The sequence below is a fragment of the Chionomys nivalis genome, chromosome 1 (genome assembly GCF_950005125.1).
Source record: "Chionomys nivalis chromosome 1, mChiNiv1.1, whole genome shotgun sequence".
In the NCBI taxonomy this organism is placed as follows: Eukaryota; Metazoa; Chordata; class Mammalia; order Rodentia; family Cricetidae; genus Chionomys; species Chionomys nivalis.
Window position 1 is genome coordinate 103,678,283 of NC_080086.1, and position 14,756 is coordinate 103,693,038.

Below are 14,756 nucleotides of genomic sequence, written 5' to 3' on the forward strand. Positions count from 1 at the left end.
TCATGACAGAATGAGCCAGCCCTTCATGTAACTGAGCTCCTCAGCTGGGGTGGACACTGGGCATAAGCCATCATGTCGTTCTCCACTGGCTCGGCCAACAACAGAGACAAATTAATAAAATAATAATAATAACAATAGTAATAGATAAATAAAAAGAAGCAGAAGCAAAGGGGCCAGGGATGTGGTGCAGTGGGTAAAGGGGCTTACATTGCAAATCCGACAATCGGAGTCTGTTCCCTGGGACCCAAAAAAGCTGGAGGTGGAGGCATGAATCTGTAATCTTAGCACCCCATTGGCAAGAAAGGAGGGGTAGACATAAGAATTACCCAGAAGCCCATGGGCTAGATGGCCTAAAATATGAAGAGAGGCAGAAATAAGACAGGGTTTCTCTGTGTAGTTTTGGAGCCTATCCTAGAACTCTCTGTAGACCAGGCTGGCCTCAACCTCAGAGATCGGCCTGCCTCTGCCTCCTGAGAGCTGGAATTAAAGGTGTGCGCCACCACCGCCTGGCCCATAGGCATAAAACAAAGGATGACCAGCTTACCGTCTACAACCCCAGAGAAGCAAGGTAACAGAAAGGACCCTAAGAGAGACACACATGGATCTCCTAGGAAGGGGAAGTAGACACGATCTCCTAAAACCTTCATCCGATAACTGATGGAAGCAGATGCAGAGAGGCAGATGCAGGGTGTTAGTTGTGGATCTAACCACTAGGCTCCTAAGTCCTGTCAAGGAGGGAGAAGCAATAACACTAGCAAAGGGGTCAAAACCATGATGGAGAAACCCACAGAAAAAGCTGACCCGAACTAGTGGGAGACCACTGATTCCGGACAGACAACCAGGAAATCTGCGTAAGACCAATCAAGCCCCCCCTGAAAGCAGGAGACAATGGGTGGCTTGGGCAGTTTGTGGGGCCACTGGCAGTGGGACCAGGAGCAATCCCTAAGGAATGATCTGACTTTCTGGAGTGCCGCCTCCTCCGAAGAAAAGAAAGAATGACCCACTCAACAGGGTGGAAGACAAGAAGAGACTTCCAAAAGTTTTCCTGTAAAACACAAATATACATTTGTAAAAACAGGACAGTGTTGGGGGTGTGGCAACAGAAGCTCCTGCCCCAAAGCCTCGAAAGACCCTAAGTCCAGGTAGGCAGCGTGCTCACGGCCACGATGACTGTGTGAGAGCCACATACACACCCAGAGCAGGGAAATGGGGCCTCTACAAACCTTCAGTCGTTAGAGTTTGGAAGGTCTGGAGCAGAGTTCCTGCTTACAATTCCCATAAGGAGGGATGTCAACTCTGCTAGCTTTTCTCCACCTCTCTATCCTCACTTGAAGACAGGATTCAGAAGTCCTCACAAGCCAGACTTCCCTGAAGTCCCTCAGGTCCCACAGGGGTCACAAAACTGAGGCTGGCTCCTCCTCCTCCAGACACGATCTGGTCAAGCTGCCCAGTGGGGTGGACTACCACACAGTTACCACACGCAGGCACCACGTAGCCATCTGGGCCTCTGCCAACTACAGTCTAGGTCTATTCTGGTTTGTTTTAGCTTGCCCACTCTCTATTCATCCCCAGCTCTGCCCAGCAGGGTGCAAAGCTGGAAGGCAGACTATACTTCTTTTTTGTTGTTTTTTTTTTGTTGTTGTTGTTGTTGTTTTTGTTTTTCGAGACAGGGTTTCTCTGTGGCTTTGGAGCCTGTCCTGGAACTAGCTCTTGTAGACCAGGCTGGTCTCGAACTCACAGAGATTCACCTGCCTCTGCCTCCCAAGTGCTGGGATTAAAGGCGTGCGCCACCACCGCCCGGCACAGACTATACTTCTTGACAAATGTACCCGAGGGCCCAGGAACAAAGAGGGGTGACCAGTAGGGGCAGAGTCAAGAGATGGTGAGAGCTTAACAAGGGAGGAGCATGAACATCTTGGGGGCAGGAACGAAGTCCACACTCTTATGTGGTCCTTGCCGGTTCTCTTATTTATCTGACAATATACACAGAAGCTTGTGGACTTGGCTTTGCCTGCAGCTAAAAACGTATCCGTGTTGTGATTTACAAACAGGATTGCACACGGCCTGTGGAAGGAATGTTACACGTGTATTACATGGGCAAGTTTCTCATACTCTGGGCCTCACTTAAAAAAAAAAAAAACAAAAAAAACAAATGAACAACAACAACAAAACCCATAAAATTCAACCAACCGAACAACCAAAAAAAAAAAAAAACAAAACAAAACAAAACAAAAAAAAAAACAAAAAAAAGCAGTCACAGCAATGCCTGGACCCCGAATGTGATTCAGCGGATGGCAGCTGACGGCAATCTCATGCATGGCTCTAAGCAGCCGCAGCCACTCCCCAGAGCAGCTTAGCTCACTCAGTGGCATCAAATGCCAGCATTGACAGCAGTCCCAGGGCTGGAGGCTGCGCTGTCCTGGCGTCTGATGGTGTAGCTGAGAGACCACAAGAGACGGCTGAGTCAGCTACCCAACTCCCCAGGCTTCCCGACATTCCTCCAGCATGATGGAAAGCTTTCAAAGTCAACGTTCTTCATTCCATTCAGACAGGGTCTCACTCCGTAGCCCAGGCTGGGCTCACGGCAGCAGCAATCCCTGCTTTGGCCTCCACAGTTAGGCTCACAGGCCTGAGCCATCACACCCCACTCTAAACCAAATTTCAAAATACGGAATGTAACTTTTCACGTGACAGTGAAATGGGTTTTTCAGATGACTCCCTCCAGCAAAAAGCTGCTTTTAATGGTCTTCAAAGTTAAGGAGAAATTTCACCTCTCTAAAACCCAAGCTTGCCAGGCGTTTCTGAAACCAGGTTCACTGAGACTCTAGAGCCGTGGTTCTCAACCTTCCTGACACTGCGACCCTTTAGTACAGTTCCTCATGTTGTGGGGACCCCAACCATAACATTACTTTTGCTGCTACTTCATAACTGTAATTTTGCTATCACTGTATCATAATATGAATATCTGTGTTTTCCAGTGGTCTTAGGAAGCCCCTGTGGAAGGGTCATTGGACCCCAAAGGAGTCTAAGCCTACTATAGTATAGAAGCTAAAGTGATTGGGGTGGCACAACTTCACCAAAAGAGCCCTCCCACTGCCTGTCACCTGCAGGTAACAGGGAGCAGAGGTGGTCACTATCCACATCCAGCCACCTTCACAGATGCTGCCCTAATCCAGCGGGCCAATGAGGAAAGTGTGCTTTCAAACAACAGCAAATTAAAATGGAGAAACAGCCAGGGCACAGCATCAGACAAACTTTGCAAACCAGGCCATAATCCACAAAACTGGGCAAGGGACTCTTCTGGAGAGGAAATTGCTGAAGTCATGTCGGAGGACAGGAGCGGGGAGCATTTCTCTCCTAGTCAAAGACATAATGCCCAAGAGAAAATGAAAATACATTCAGGCCCTGCTTGTGGGCTGGCTGCCTCTCTCAGGTTATTTTAAAAGCCTCGGCTCACCAACGAAAGCAAAAGTGGAAAACTGGAAATGCTCTGCACAAATAAAGCGAAGGGGCCGTCTACGGAATAGAAAACACCTGATATGAGGACAGAATCAAAGCTGTGTGATGAGCCTGAAGAGCTTCACAGAATGAACACAGACGGTCCTGACTCAGGGGCAAAGGACCAAAGGTACGAACGATACAGCAACTGGATAACAAGACCAATGTCCAGCAACGCCAACTCCAGCAACACGCGGACGGCAGGCACATCCCTCACACTAAGAAGCTTTTTATCACAAACCGCATCAAGGGTGAGAAAGAAGAGAACCATATACACCACTGGTTTGAATCTATGAAGGCATCTTAGAAAAATAAAAGTACACTGGAGAGATGGTGCGGCAGTTAAGAGTGCAACACTGAGGACCCGACATCCCAGCATCCACCTCAGAGACATCAGTCACCTCTACCTCCTGCTCACGGGTACCTGACATCATCTTCTGAGGCATCTCTCTAGACCCGCGTTTTGAGACACAGTTAATTAATCGTTGTCAGAGCACAGCTCTAACCAGCTCTCGAAAGCTAATTACTAGATGGCTAGGAATTCTGAGAGACAGCTGCTAAACATTGCTACTGTTAAAAACTATACTATGTAAACGCATGATAAATCATGTCAACAACGACGACACTAGGTATTTGAGACTCATTATCCCGCTGACCAAGCTAGGACACACCTGAATTCTAAATATGCAGGGATCTGAGGAAGAAAGGAGAGAGGCTGGGCTACACAGTGACACCCTGTCCCCCCTCCCCAACCCAAATAAAACTAATCTTATCATTTCTAAACTTTACTACGTTTCCCTATTACCAGTGTCTTGAGTTGCTGATATGCACTATATTTATGTGATGAATGCATGCTAGAACACTATGCTTCTGAACATCCTTTGCCAGCTCTACAGTCAGCAATTCACAAGAGTAACTCAAAACTGGTGACGATAGAAGCATTTACAGCAGGGAAATAGGCGGGCTTCGATCGAGGGCTCTTTGCTCCTCAGAATTGGCTGTTAAACATTTGTTGGGAGAGAGGAGAGGCAGATGTGGTGCTCACATGTTTCCCACATGGCCAGAAAACCCACCATAAACGCCAGTTGTATCCCAGGAGTTTCAGAAGTGAGTATGAGCTAAGACAGATTCAAAATGAGTGGGTTAACTTAACGGGTGTAGAACCTGGGTACATTAAAGTATTGTAAGCAAAGCTTCCCCGTAAAGTGGGAGATCCTACACCAAGGATGCTAAGTCACAGAGATCGGATGATCCGAGGCATAAGCCATGATCTCACCATACATCACTGGATATGTCCCTCTGCTATAAGCCAACCGGTGAAAGTACAAATCACCACAGTCCATCAGAGTTTGCCAAGATACTGTTTCCTCGCGAACTTGGTGTGGCCATTGAATAACTGAGCCATAATCAGTTTTTCCAGAGATGCCGTAAATTAAAACACCTCTGAGATGTGGGCCAGGCGCCCTAATATGAGCAGCAGGGATTGTATTGATAAGCAAGAGCACCCTGAGGAAGGACTGAGTCTGTTTCATTTGTAAGGTGTAACCAAGGACGGTGCTGTCTGAGATCCACACTAGCTTTTCCTCATTCTTGCCTTAAAAATATCAAACAAAGAATTCCTCGGAATGACAGGGCAGTTTCCCCAAGACAGCCAGAAGCATCAAGAAAACGGACACACTTGATTCGGAGATGTCAAGAAGATGTAGGGCCCCGTGAGAGGAATACTACTGACCACGCGAATAGATCTTCTGTCAAGATTATTGCTCTTGACAGTAAAATCAATGGCAATCAATATCGACTTACTATTTACTACCCAGTGCCCAGTCATCTCAAGAAATGGTTTCGAGCACTGCTTTCCAAATAGAAACTACAGATTCTGAAGCGGCACCAAGGCCCAGGTAGGTGTGCAATCGGCCTCATGACTCAGTCAGGCCACAGAATCAAGTACCAAAAGGTATTTCTCAAAACACACTTCCATCTCCCCAGCCCTCTATCACAGAACATCCGTATTAGCAGTGAACCAGGCATGGAAGACTACTTTAGAAAAGCGAGGGGCTACAACAGAAGCCAGTATCTCTCCTGAGAGGGCTAATACAGATCAGGAAGGCCAACGAGGGCGGGAAGTCAAACGTGGGTATAGTCTTGCCAGAAACTGGTTGATGACTTGGGCACGGTAAACCCTTCACTGCCCTTAGGCTTGGGTTCTGTGCCTGGTTAGTGGAAGGAAGCAATGGGCCTTTGGCTGCCACCTCAGCCATTTCAGAAGACTCCTCCACCAGCCTCGGTGTCCCTTGTCTGGGGACGTTTCCACTCTTTGCATTTATGAATAACATCCCATAATAAGACGTGCCCTCACTCGTTGGTAGTGGAGAGGGAGTCGTTATCAACGAGTTTCTAAATCAAATTACCAGAAGCTCAGACGTTCCCAATACATCTAAGGTCAAGGACTGCATCCTGGAGTAATGGACCCCCAGCTCCCGGTGGATTCCAGAGCACTCGATGCAAGTGAGGATGCCAAGGTTGGTGGAGAGCCACGTTGGATCTGCCAAAGAGAAGGGGTCCTCATGAGTCAGCCGTCAGACAACAGGAGACGGAAGTTTCTCCCGGTCAGGCTGCTGAACATGGAGATTTGAACAAGAGCATTTTACCCGTGATATAGCTGGTACCCTGGTCATCTAAAATTACACCAAACCCACAACCAACGACAAGGTGTTCATTCTTCTCCTCCCAACCCTTTCCCTCCATACACTGCAGTGACCGCGAGGGCTAGTCCCGCAGCACCCACCCCAGTTCTGCCTGACCATGTCACAGAATGGAGCAGGAAGAGCATAGCACTGCAGGGATGGATAAGGTCTTCAGGTACCACCACTAACAGAGAATACTCATGCTTGTGAAGGGCTGTGCTCAGGATCCGGGATGGAGAAGAGTCAATCACACTGCAAGCGTCAGACATCAGAGTACTTTTGCATGCTATCTCATTGTATGCTCAGGGCCTGTGGCTAGCTAGTGCAGCGTGAACAGCCGTTCTGTGTCTCCCCAAGTTCGAGTTACACCTTCCCCACATGGGACATTCACTTCCTCACTGTAAGTATCCTACCAGGTGCTGAGTGCACACTGTGGACCTAGTCAATACTTGACAGGCAAATGCAGAATTTACAGAGCACTGAAAATAAGACGCATTGGAGCACGATTTCCTAGGAGTGCTTGCTGCCCTTTAGAGATTCTCCACAGGCAAGCATGACGATCTTGCCCCCGAGGTCATCATGAAATTCGTTAAAAAACTGTCTGGTTGTTAACAATTGGGGATGGGGGGAGAGGGGCTGGAGAGATGGCTCACTGGTAAGGGCACCTGCTGCTCTTGTAGAGATCTGAAGTCTGCTCCCAGCACCCATGTGACTACTCACAACCATCTGTCACTCCAATTCCAGAGGATCTGATGCACTCTTCTGGCCTCTATGGGCATCACACACACACATGTGGTGAACATAAACTCACCCAGGCTCACACACACATGTGGTGCACATAAAGTCACCCAGACTTACACACACACACACACACACACACACAAACACACGGTGCACATAAACTCACCTAGAGTCACACACACAACTCCAAGGAAAATAAACAAACAGATAAATCTTGGAAAAAAAATAATGTGGGCTAGAACTTTAGCTCCAAAGTACAGTGCTTACCTACCACGTGGAAGTCACTAAATTCAATCCCCAGTACACATACGTACACACCACACACACACACACACACACACAATTGTACTTGCATTAGCGATTATTACTAGCATCCCTGTTTGCAGGCACCTCAGCTATTCTGTGTGCATCCCATCTTGGGGGAACAATACACGTTCAGATAACACAGCATGTTTCACACCATCTGTGTGGCCTTAGCATTTGACAGCATCATCTCTTTATGAAAATGCTCTAAGCATCTGAGTACTCCACCACTCTTATTCTTCCTTATGAAAGAGCACACTCTCCTTGCTGCCTCTGCTCCCACCACAAAGATATTTCTAATAGATCTGAGACCAAATAGAAACTCAGGAAAACAAGAACTTAATGGCATTTCTAACTGTCCACTCTACTGCAGTTGCATTTTCAATAGAAACTGTCGCAGAACCAAGTGAGGGGGAAGCCAGGGTAAGCAAGCATTCAAACAAGTACTGTGTCCATCCTGACTCCCCAGCCCTCCCCTAACTTAAATTTTTTTTTTTTGTTTTTGTTTTTGTTTTTCGAGACAGGGTTTCTCTGTAGCACTGGCTGTCCTGGAACTCCCTTTGTAGACCAGGCTGGCCTCGAACTCACAGAGATCCGCCTGCCTCTGCCTCCCAAGTGCTGGGATTAAAGGCGTGCGCCACCACCGCCCCGCTTCCCCTATCTTAATTTAAACGTCAATTCCTCAAGCTGTAAAGTTCTGGTTGTTAATATCCACAAAGATACTATGTGCCTTAACAGGAATCCTCTGATAAACTACATTAAAATGCAAACACGGGATATGACAGATAATAGAGACCTATCGCTCTTCTTACAGTCGTCTGACAGTCTGCGGCTCTCTTCCTGGTGTCAGAGCCAGAGTGTGCCTGAAAGTGGCTTCAAACGGTTCGCCCCCAATGGACCTTCACAGCGTCTCAGAGCCTGTAAGACCGGTGACCTTCAGCTCATCCCCACTGCGCCCTTCAGTTTTCTTCACTACCCAAAGAGCACTGCAATCTTTTCATCTGCACCAGGCTGTCTTCCCATGGTCCTGCCCTGGGCCCAGCAGGCCAGCATCTCCCACCCATGGGCCCCGCTGCGCTCTGAACAGTTCATTAAGCATTTGTGTAGTGGATGAGCAGACTGAGCTGCACCGATTTCATGTTTGAAATGACAGTTAGAAATCAATGGGCGGGCTCTACGCAAGCCTGCGGAATCCAAACGCCCTAGAACTGGGTGGCGGCGGTCCCCGGGTCACCTGGTGCTCCACAGTCGCAGCACACGTCATTGCCTGTCATCCTCTGCACCTCCAAGATGATCTCTTTGGTCAGTTCCTGAACGATGTTGTTCTCCCCAGTGCTGTCGTCGCCCTTAAATGCATTGTTCAGAGCTTCTTCCTTGCTGTTCTGCAGTACAGACATCCATCTGGACAGACAGCCACAGCTCGGGTGTTAGAGGGAGAGCACACCCACTCCCACCCCTGGCCCCAGCCCAGCCCACAGTACTTACATCTGACATTCCTGTTCGTCCTCGGCTTGGAAGTGGTACGTCCTGTCATCTGCACAGCAAGAGGAGACTTATTACCGCGAGGCCAGGCTTGGACTTCACGGCGCGAATGACATGTGCTCTCCACCGTATTAACAAAGCTGAGCAATCCTCCAGGTTTCCGCGTGCATGCATGGGTGTGTGCCAATGCTTCAGTCACTGTGACTTTGTAATGCAAATTGATGAACCTGCCCATTCTAGTCTAAAACATGTAGCTTCCTGAGAAGTGAGGCTACTGAACAGAAACCAAACGTCCAACAACTTCTATATTCATCACAGACATCCCCTGCCCCCAAGGAACTGTTAAGTGCCTTTCCCCTCCCACTTTTTGAGGCAGGGTCTCCTATGTAGACCAGGCTAGCTCTGAACTCACACAGATCTGCTTGCCCATGCTTACTTAGCAATAGGATGCAAGAAGTGGACCATCCTTCTGGCGAACGAGAGCCTTTTCTGAGAAAATGCTATCTTAGACATTTTCTGGCTCCCTTAGAAAAAGGATTAATACTCTATCATAAATTCTAAGAATACCACACAAGCATAACTAACCCAAAAGACACGGTTAAATAACGGTCTAAGAGGCAGGATCACACTGGGGCAGCAGGTGCTTGCCGTGTTTTACAAGTGTTGGGAGGGGGGCTGTGATCCCTGTGAGCACAGTGGGGACGCATGGGGGGGACAGCTTCACTCCTGTGCTACCCCAAAAATGTGCAATCTCAATTAAGTCCTCATAACACGGGAAAACCTAACTTGACAGACATTTCACAACAAGACTAGACAGCAGTGTTCAGAAGACACAGAGGGGTCAACACAAACAAGGGAGGAGGGCAGAAACGAGACCGCTGGGGGCCAAGATTAAATAAGATCTTAATGCAATGTGGGGGCCTGGGGGGTGGGGAATCGTGGGACCAGAACGAGGCTGTGAGTAGAAAACGGGTGTATTCTGGGTAGGATTTCACAGTACTATGCCTGGGTCCTTCCTCAGTGTGGATTTCTTTAGTAACACATACTGGCTTATTATTATCTACACACACACACACACACACACACACGCAGAAGCTGGGCAAGGGATAGCCACAAAATCTATGCACAGAATCGATCAAAACAAGAAAGTTAAAAAAGAAAACTAAGTCTGAAAAGAGAAGAAAATGAAGTCTAACTTCTGCAAGGGACGCAGAGTGACACTCTTCTTGGTGGCACAAGAAAATATTGATGACCCTAAAAGCAAGCAGAGCACGAGGAGGGGGCTCAGTGTCGAGCGTACTTGCCACCAAGACTGGAAGCTTGAGAGCAATCTTTGGGACCCACAGGGTGGGAGGAGAGAACCAACCCCCACAAGTCGCCTTCTGGTCTCCAAATGGGCACATGCACACACACACAAATAAAATGTTTTAAAAAAGATAACGGGTGGACACGGCTCTGCAATAGTTGCTTTCAATCCTGGCCTTAGGAGGGCTCCTGAGGAACTGCCTGGATGGGGGCCAAACATCAAGAGGGGTCAAGTATGGACACAAGTGAAGTTCAGGGCAGAGGATCCAGGTCGTGGTTTTGGTTTTGGTTTTGCTTGCTTCTTTAAAAATCTTAGCACACCAGGGGGGAGGGGGGAACAATACTTTTCTATGTCCCACCTGTCACTGATGAGAGGGACGGATATAGAAAACTACTTCATGTCAGGCAAACATTGGACTGCACTCAACTGAGTGAGAAAAGAGACACGGCCACTTTTTCCTAGCCCAGGCACTTTATGATCCTGGCCAGCCTCCTAGGAAGAGGGCCAGAGGGGCAGATCCACAGCTCGAGCTGGGAGCTTGCCACACGGAGCTCAGAGTTCTCAGGAAGCTGAGACTGGAGGGCCTGCTAGTGCCCCGGGCCCACACTGAGCTACTTCACGGCCAGATCGGGTACGGCTTGGGTTGGCTGTTGGCTAATTCTGTCAGCATTGACTGGAGAAGTGGGAGGTTATTCCATGTGAAAATGTCCAAACATTGCTCTATTTTCAGGTTCTCTGGAGATTCGCATGAGCTTCTGCCATGTGGAAAGGCAGGCCACCAGGGTTCCTGTGCCCCATCCTGCTCAGGAGCTGGCCAAGTTGGCTCAGTTCTAATCACCACCCTTCCTAGGGTGCCAGTGTGGGTCAAGGATAATGGCTCAACACTTGCGTTTACAGAAGGGAAGTCAGCCTGAGGGCATGAGACTGGACCAGTTCCCAAAGGGTTGGCTTTACAACAGACAAATCCCCCTTGAGGGGCACGTTCCCATGGCCTCTTGATCAAAATGGGGAGCCCTCTTTTGGGAGAGCAAGATCACAGCCTTACAGGCGGTGGCTGAGTGTGTCATCCTGAGAGATTTCAGAAAGGATTGGGGGGGGGGCTGGAGGGCACCTGGACTCTTGCGCCCGGTTGTCTCCCAACTTTGCTAAGCTCAAAGACACCTGATAGCATTTGCTCCACCTATCAGGAGGCAGAGGAGGCATGAGGAAAGAACAGGGTGCCGAGCCAGGTCCCCCTCACTTTCTCAGGACAACAGTCACTCCAGAGCTTCAGCTAGTGCATTTCCTCGATAACTTCCTGTCTCTTCACACGGACTCAGGCCCAGCAGCCCCGCATAAAGCCACTCCTGGAGGATTTGGGCATCTTGAAAATCTGCTGAGTTAAAAACTGGGCGGGGACTGGAATTAATTTTGCCCCTTGAAGACCAAGCAGAGGAAGTGGGTGAGACAGGTTTTCTACATAACTAAGGCTCTGCAAGGCCACAACAAGGAACTGTGCCTGCAGCCAGGTTCACAGAGCAGTTCAGGCAGGGCCCTCTCAGGGTTATTCATAAGCCTGAAGATGCCACAAAGTCAGCAGCGGGGCCTTGGCGAAGTCCACAGCACTGCTCAGGGCAGAGCCAGACTCACACGCCGGACACTTCTCCCACATCCTCAGGATGCAACAATTCACACCCTAGTGGAGTGTGTGGGGGTATCTGAGCCCTCATTATGTGCATGCCCCGCCCCTCCTCCTACCAGGATGGAAAGTTCCATAGCAACTGCTTCTGCACCTGTGCTGTTCGCTTGAACCCGCCAGTCATGCTGAAGGTGACAGCTGGGGGAGGTGCTGTTCCCACCTGGCTGAGACGCCCAAAGCCCAGGAAGCTCAGTCACCAGGAGAATCTTACGTTGACGGTAACAGCCAGCTTTCTAACAGGTGACTTCTGTTTTAGAAATGAAGGGTTGGAAAAACCCTTCTCCAGCTACCAGTAGACATCTAACGACATCATTGAGTTTTCTTCCTTTAACTCAAGCTTTGGCTGCTGTCTAGAGGCAGGTGACACACAGTGGTCACATTTTAAACCAGAGTCAAGGCTCGGCATTTTATGTTGTAGATGTAACAGAGAGAATTTGCTGTTGCTACACATGGAACCTGCCAGGCTGAGGTTTGGAGCTCAAAGCAGCATAATCTCAAGCCCCGCCCCGTGTGTGTGTGTGTGTGTGTGTGTGTGTGTGTGTGTAAAAGCCAGAGGAGGTATCCCATTGTCATTTTCCGCTCCATTCCCTGAGGTCAGGGTCTTTCTCTGACCCTGGGAATACCCTACTGGCCACCAAGCCCCAGTGATCCTTCTATCTCTACCCAATTCAGCAGTGCTGGGGTTGAAGACACACACATGGCCATCGCTTGCAGAGCAAGCGCCCAAACCCACTGAGCAATCTCCCTAGCCCAGCATAAACGACCAGCAGTCCCCAGAGGTTTCCCATATCACACAGCTCACCCCTCCCTGCAGCTCGATGCAGGAGGTCTACAAAAGGAAATCTAGTAGACAGCGGAGATGGCATGGCCACACTTCTTGATTTGCTGTGTGTGTTAAATCACATGACACTAGCTACAAGGTCTCAACAATGTGGTCAGAATGCAGCCGATCGCAGAATGGGGTGCTAAGGATGACGGGACATACCACCTGCCTACGCCCCTCAGGTCAGAGCTTGGTGTCAACCGCTGTGCTGGACAGCTGGGGGCACCACTTTAGAGTGCAGACTGGTCCACCCTTCCCGGAACTGTAATCATGTCGCGTGCAATGACTAAGGACAAAACTTAGCTATCATATTTTCCTTAAGACATCACGAACCCCTTTCCTGTTCTTGGAGGATTCTGGGTAACATTTGCTTTAACGGCTGGTTCTGTGACAGTTTCTTTGTGTGCACCACAAAGGAGAGGAATACACAGGAGAAAAAGACAAATTCTGTAGTGGGAAAAATAACTTAAAAAAACAAGAGGTAAAAAAAATCACTAAAGTTCAAGGGCTTTATTGAAGATCTAATAATCATTTCCGCTTTGAGCATTAAAAAAAGAAAAATACCTCTTTACATTAATGTGTGCTTTGGGTAGAGGGGACTTGCGTGTACTGTGGTGCGCGTGTGTGGTCAGGGGACAATCTGCAGGACAGATCCACTCCTACCATATGGGATCCAGGAATAGAACACAGGTTGTCAGGCTTGGCAGCCAAGGGCCTTTTACCCACTGAGCCATCTCCCTGGCCTCTGCTTATGACATTTTAAACATCACACACATAAAAGATAGAAGGTCCAGGCAATAAAACTGTCATTTAAAAAAAAAAAGCAGGCAAGAGGATTTGAGGCCTGAGGCTCACCTAATACAATCTGTTTGTTTACCGGTGGGGGAGCTGAGGCTCAGGGCGGAGAGGGTGGCTCTCAGTTTACAGAGCAGATGGAGCGGGAATTCTCCAAAGGCCAATCTTAACCCAAAGTCCTGCAAAGCCACCCATCAGTCACCACTGGAAACAAAAGAGGCAGGCCACTGGAAAACGATCTCGCCATGAACCTACTCTAGATGGACCTCAAACTCATAATCCTCCTGCCTCACCCATCTGAAGACTAATTCCTCAAAAGGATGATTCTCCAGGAACGTGTAAAGTAAGCACTGCACAGTCTGAGAAAGAGCCTTACGTGAGATGAGGTCAAAACACTTCTTCTCCTCCGGGTTGGTCTTCACCTGGCAGGTCAACAGGTTGAGTTTGGCGGGTGGCCGGTTGGCCTGTTTAGAAACAAATGTAAAACACGGGGTGAGTGGGAAACAGAAGGTCCTCAAGAGAAGACATCTTCCTAGCCCGCAGAAGTTTGTATCAGGGACAGGACACACAGGAATGTTGGGGTTCCTTGGGTCTCAGTCCTGCAGGAGGCAGGGTCACTGCCCTCTCTGCCAGGGCGCACACAAGGTTTCTATGGACAACCCACTAAATCCAGTTAGTGCTATTCAAATGTGCATAGGTTTGGGGTCACCCACTGGAGTGTGGGAAACCTACCAGTGGCTTCATTCCCAATGAAGATGATTTCCCCTCTACCTACAACTATACAGCCACAGCCAAATAGACAACAATTAGCAACTCAACAGGATAGGGTCTAGAGACAATCAACCCCATCCATGGTAGGACTGCAGCGGGCTCGATCATATACAGTCTCACAGAGTTAACCACAGCTCCTACCAGGACACCTTCTGAGAGCCACCATGAAGAGGTCTGACATTTCCTCCCTCCCCACCTCTGCCACCTCCCTTCCCTGCTGTGTCACTGTCTCTCTCTACCTAGGTAATTATGCCCAAAGACAAACTCTCACTCCCAACAAAGGAAAACCAAGTTCATGAAAAGACCTGAGGCCTTCATCTGGACTGGGGACTCAAGGCCATAAATATAGCTACCTAAAGATGGCGGCTAAGAAGGACCCACAGACCCTCAGCAAGCAATCTTACGCACTATCAGCCCTGGCGGGTTTCAGTTAATAACCACTTGCTGTTTGCTCGTTCGGATTATTAGCTACCAACAAAGACGTGAGGGGAATTTAAGAGAGAAAGTTCTATCCACTAACATCCCCACCCCCACTGCCATTTGTAAAGAAACAAAGTCATTATTCGATCTGGCTGGAGGGCAGTGCTGGCTCCTTCCCAAAGCAGCCCAGGCTTAGCAGGAAACTTTAGCAATAGGGAAGTCCCTACCAGCCTTGGAGTTGGCAGCGCTAGGGCA

At 48.9% G+C, this 14,756-nt stretch overlaps 1 protein-coding gene across 3 annotated transcripts in view; it reads right to left on the reverse strand.

Moving 5' to 3' along the window:
• Asap2 (ArfGAP with SH3 domain, ankyrin repeat and PH domain 2) overlaps positions 1-14,756 on the reverse strand; it is a 155,309-nt gene that overhangs the window by 33,100 nt on the left and 107,453 nt on the right. For all 3 annotated transcript variants that reach the window (XM_057789713.1, XM_057789705.1, XM_057789720.1), the window contains exons 12-15: positions 13,687-13,774; positions 8,712-8,760; positions 8,461-8,627; positions 5,907-6,040 (exon numbers count right to left, since the gene is read on the reverse strand). In XM_057789713.1, the coding sequence (XP_057645696.1) occupies positions 5,907-6,040; positions 8,461-8,627; positions 8,712-8,760; positions 13,687-13,774 (438 nt within the window). The remainder of the gene's footprint in view (positions 1-5,906; positions 6,041-8,460; positions 8,628-8,711; positions 8,761-13,686; positions 13,775-14,756) is intronic.